Source organism: Saprolegnia diclina, assembly GCF_000281045.1.
Source record: "Saprolegnia diclina VS20 unplaced genomic scaffold supercont1.99, whole genome shotgun sequence".
Lineage (NCBI taxonomy): Eukaryota > Oomycota > Saprolegniomycetes > Saprolegniales > Saprolegniaceae > Saprolegnia > Saprolegnia diclina.
In genome coordinates, this window is record NW_008246166.1 from 58,239 (window position 1) to 60,352 (window position 2,114).

The 2,114-nt window shown below is 57.9% G+C and overlaps 3 protein-coding genes across 4 annotated transcripts in view; 1 reads left to right on the forward strand and 2 right to left on the reverse strand.

The window, feature by feature from the left end:
- The window catches only part of SDRG_15706 (hypothetical protein), a gene marked incomplete at its 5' end in the record, with an annotated part of 4,040 nt that extends 3,920 nt beyond the window's left edge, over window positions 1-120 (reverse strand). Inside the window, one exon of the mRNA XM_008621885.1 lies at window positions 55-120. Within this exon, the coding sequence (XP_008620107.1) occupies window positions 55-120 (66 nt within the window). The remainder of the gene's footprint in view (window positions 1-54) is intronic.
- Window positions 121-384: 264 nt separating this feature from the next.
- On the forward strand, window positions 385-1,071 carry SDRG_15707 (hypothetical protein; the record flags this gene model as incomplete). Its single annotated transcript, XM_008621886.1, has 1 exon — window positions 385-1,071. One exon carries the CDS (start codon window positions 385-387, stop codon window positions 997-999), a length of 615 nt encoding a protein of 204 aa, XP_008620108.1. The 3' UTR covers window positions 1,000-1,071.
- On the reverse strand, window positions 973-2,114 carry SDRG_15708 (the record flags this gene model as incomplete). 2 transcript variants are annotated; one of them, XM_008621887.1, is made up of 5 exons in its annotated part: window positions 2,022-2,087; window positions 1,898-1,978; window positions 1,747-1,854; window positions 1,249-1,701; window positions 1,051-1,200 (listed from the first exon to the last, which is right to left on the reverse strand). In XM_008621887.1, exons 1-5 carry the CDS (start codon window positions 2,085-2,087, stop codon window positions 1,051-1,053), a joined length of 858 nt encoding a protein of 285 aa, XP_008620109.1. The 2 variants fall into 2 exon arrangements, with proteins under 2 accessions (XP_008620110.1, XP_008620109.1); XM_008621888.1 differs by having other exon boundaries at window positions 973-1,200; window positions 1,898-2,114.

Sequence of the window (2,114 nt, forward strand, 5' to 3'; positions counted from 1 at the left end):
GGAGCGCGTCGGCTTCGACGCCAAAGGTCGGACCAAGTCCTCCGGCAAGCTGACGCGGCGACGCTTGAACAGCTGCCGAGAGGATCGGACGGGACGGACCATGCTTCTGGCTGCCCATCGTGAATGACCAAATGGTCAACGAAAAGTGTATCCTCTGATAACCTGTAGAAATGAATAGACTCCCATTACAGATGTCTTATACCACGTGTGATTGATGACCAAGAGTGTTGTTCTACAACAGGTCCCTTCCGGTGTGAGCTGGTAGGAACATTTATATTGAATGCGAAGCGTTGATTAGCGGTATTGCGACGACGGCGCGTTGGCCGAGACAAAAGTCAACGCTCGACCTTCGCTGCGCTGCGGTGCGCAGACTTTTCCGGGCCAATGCGCCGTCGTCCCACCTGCGTCCCGTCCATCTCGGCGATCGTGTCGCCCAAGCAAGATTCTATCGGCATTTGCATCAAGGCGCCGAAGAAAGGGTCGTTTGGTGACAAGGTGTGCCACGCCGCGGCCGATGCGACGACGCTGACCGTGCTTGTCGGTGGGCCGCACGGCAAGCCGGCCGTCGACCTCGACCGGTACGACCACGTGGTCATGATCTGCGGCGGTATTGGTGTCACGCCGATGCTGAGCGTGATGAACCAGTGCCGCGACAAGTGGGGTGAGACGCGCCGCGCCAACTTGGAAATGCACTGGGTCGTGCGCGCGCCGGCGGATCTCTTGAGCGCCGACCGCCTCATGTTCCCGCTGCCGCATGATATTGTGTGCAAGCTCTACAGCACGGTGGCCGACGAGTCCAGCAGCCTCCTCAGCAGCACGGGCGAGACCGTACACTACGTCCGTGGCAAGCCGATTCTGGACGAGGTCATCAACCACGAGCGGTTCCTGGGGAAGAAGGTGTGCGTACTCGCGTGCGGCCCACCGGGTCTCGTGGCCGACGTCCAGCGCCACGCGCGGTCGGTCAACGTCGACTTCCACAAAGAAGTTTTTTTGTTCTAGCGCCATTTAGATCTTATATACGAAACTGATAATTTGATACAGTTTCCACGCTTAAAGAAAACCAATGTCGAGGTCCAAGGTCGATGTGTTTGGCAGCGCAAAGTCATCGCTCGTCTTGCCAGATGCGCTTGGTAGAAGGCGGTCGGGCGAAAGCGATGCCTCCGGAGTCGGGTGAGCGAGAAAATACGGGTGGTGCAGGGCCTACACCGATACTCGATAGCTTGATAGTAGCCAAGTTTCAAGGACTACCTCTGCTGCCGAGATACGCTTGCTGGGATCGTACTCGAGAAGACGGCTCAGCAGGTCCCGTGCCATAGCTGGGGCTTCTGGCAGCAACACGTCCAGTGGGATGGCCGAGAACGCTGGGAAGGACACCTTGTGGTAGTCGGGCAAGCTCTCGACGCCGGCCCAAGAAGGCGACCCCAGAACTTGGATCACGCGGAAGAGCTGGTCAATGTCATTGAGACCCGGAAACATTGGCGCATGCTGCAAGAGTTCGCCAAAGATGACGCCGACGGACCATAGGTCGACCGACAAGTCGTAACTGCGGGAGCCAAAGAGCAGCTCTGGTGCGCGGTACCACCACGTCGCAACTGTGTGGCTGTACTCGCGACTCGGCCCCGTGTACACGGAGGCAAGTCCAAAGTCGCTGAGCTTGAGGACACCGTCTTTGTCGAGAAGAAGGTTGGCTGGCTTGATATCCTACATGCCGCATTTACTCGAGAACAGAAGTGGCGGCCAACTAACCCGATGCATGATCTTGTGGCGGTGGCAGTGTTCGACGCTTCGCAGCAGCATGTACATGAGCGACTTGACCTCATGCGGCGAGAAGGGCGACGTCGCCTGCGCCATAAGCTAGCGCCTTTCTTATTGCTATGATCGATTGCAGGAGTCATACCTGTGCCAGATCGGTCGCCATGTACTCGAGAACGAGGCCCACAGAGGCACCTTCGGGAACCACATGGAGCAGCTGCACAATCTAAGCCAGCAAATATGACGGTCTACCAGTCATCGGCAGGTACGTTGGGGTGGGCGAGGTGCTGCATGGCTTGGATCTCGTTGAACGCCGCTGACGGGATCAGCGTCATCTTCTCCGTGTCGCCGCCAATGCGAAT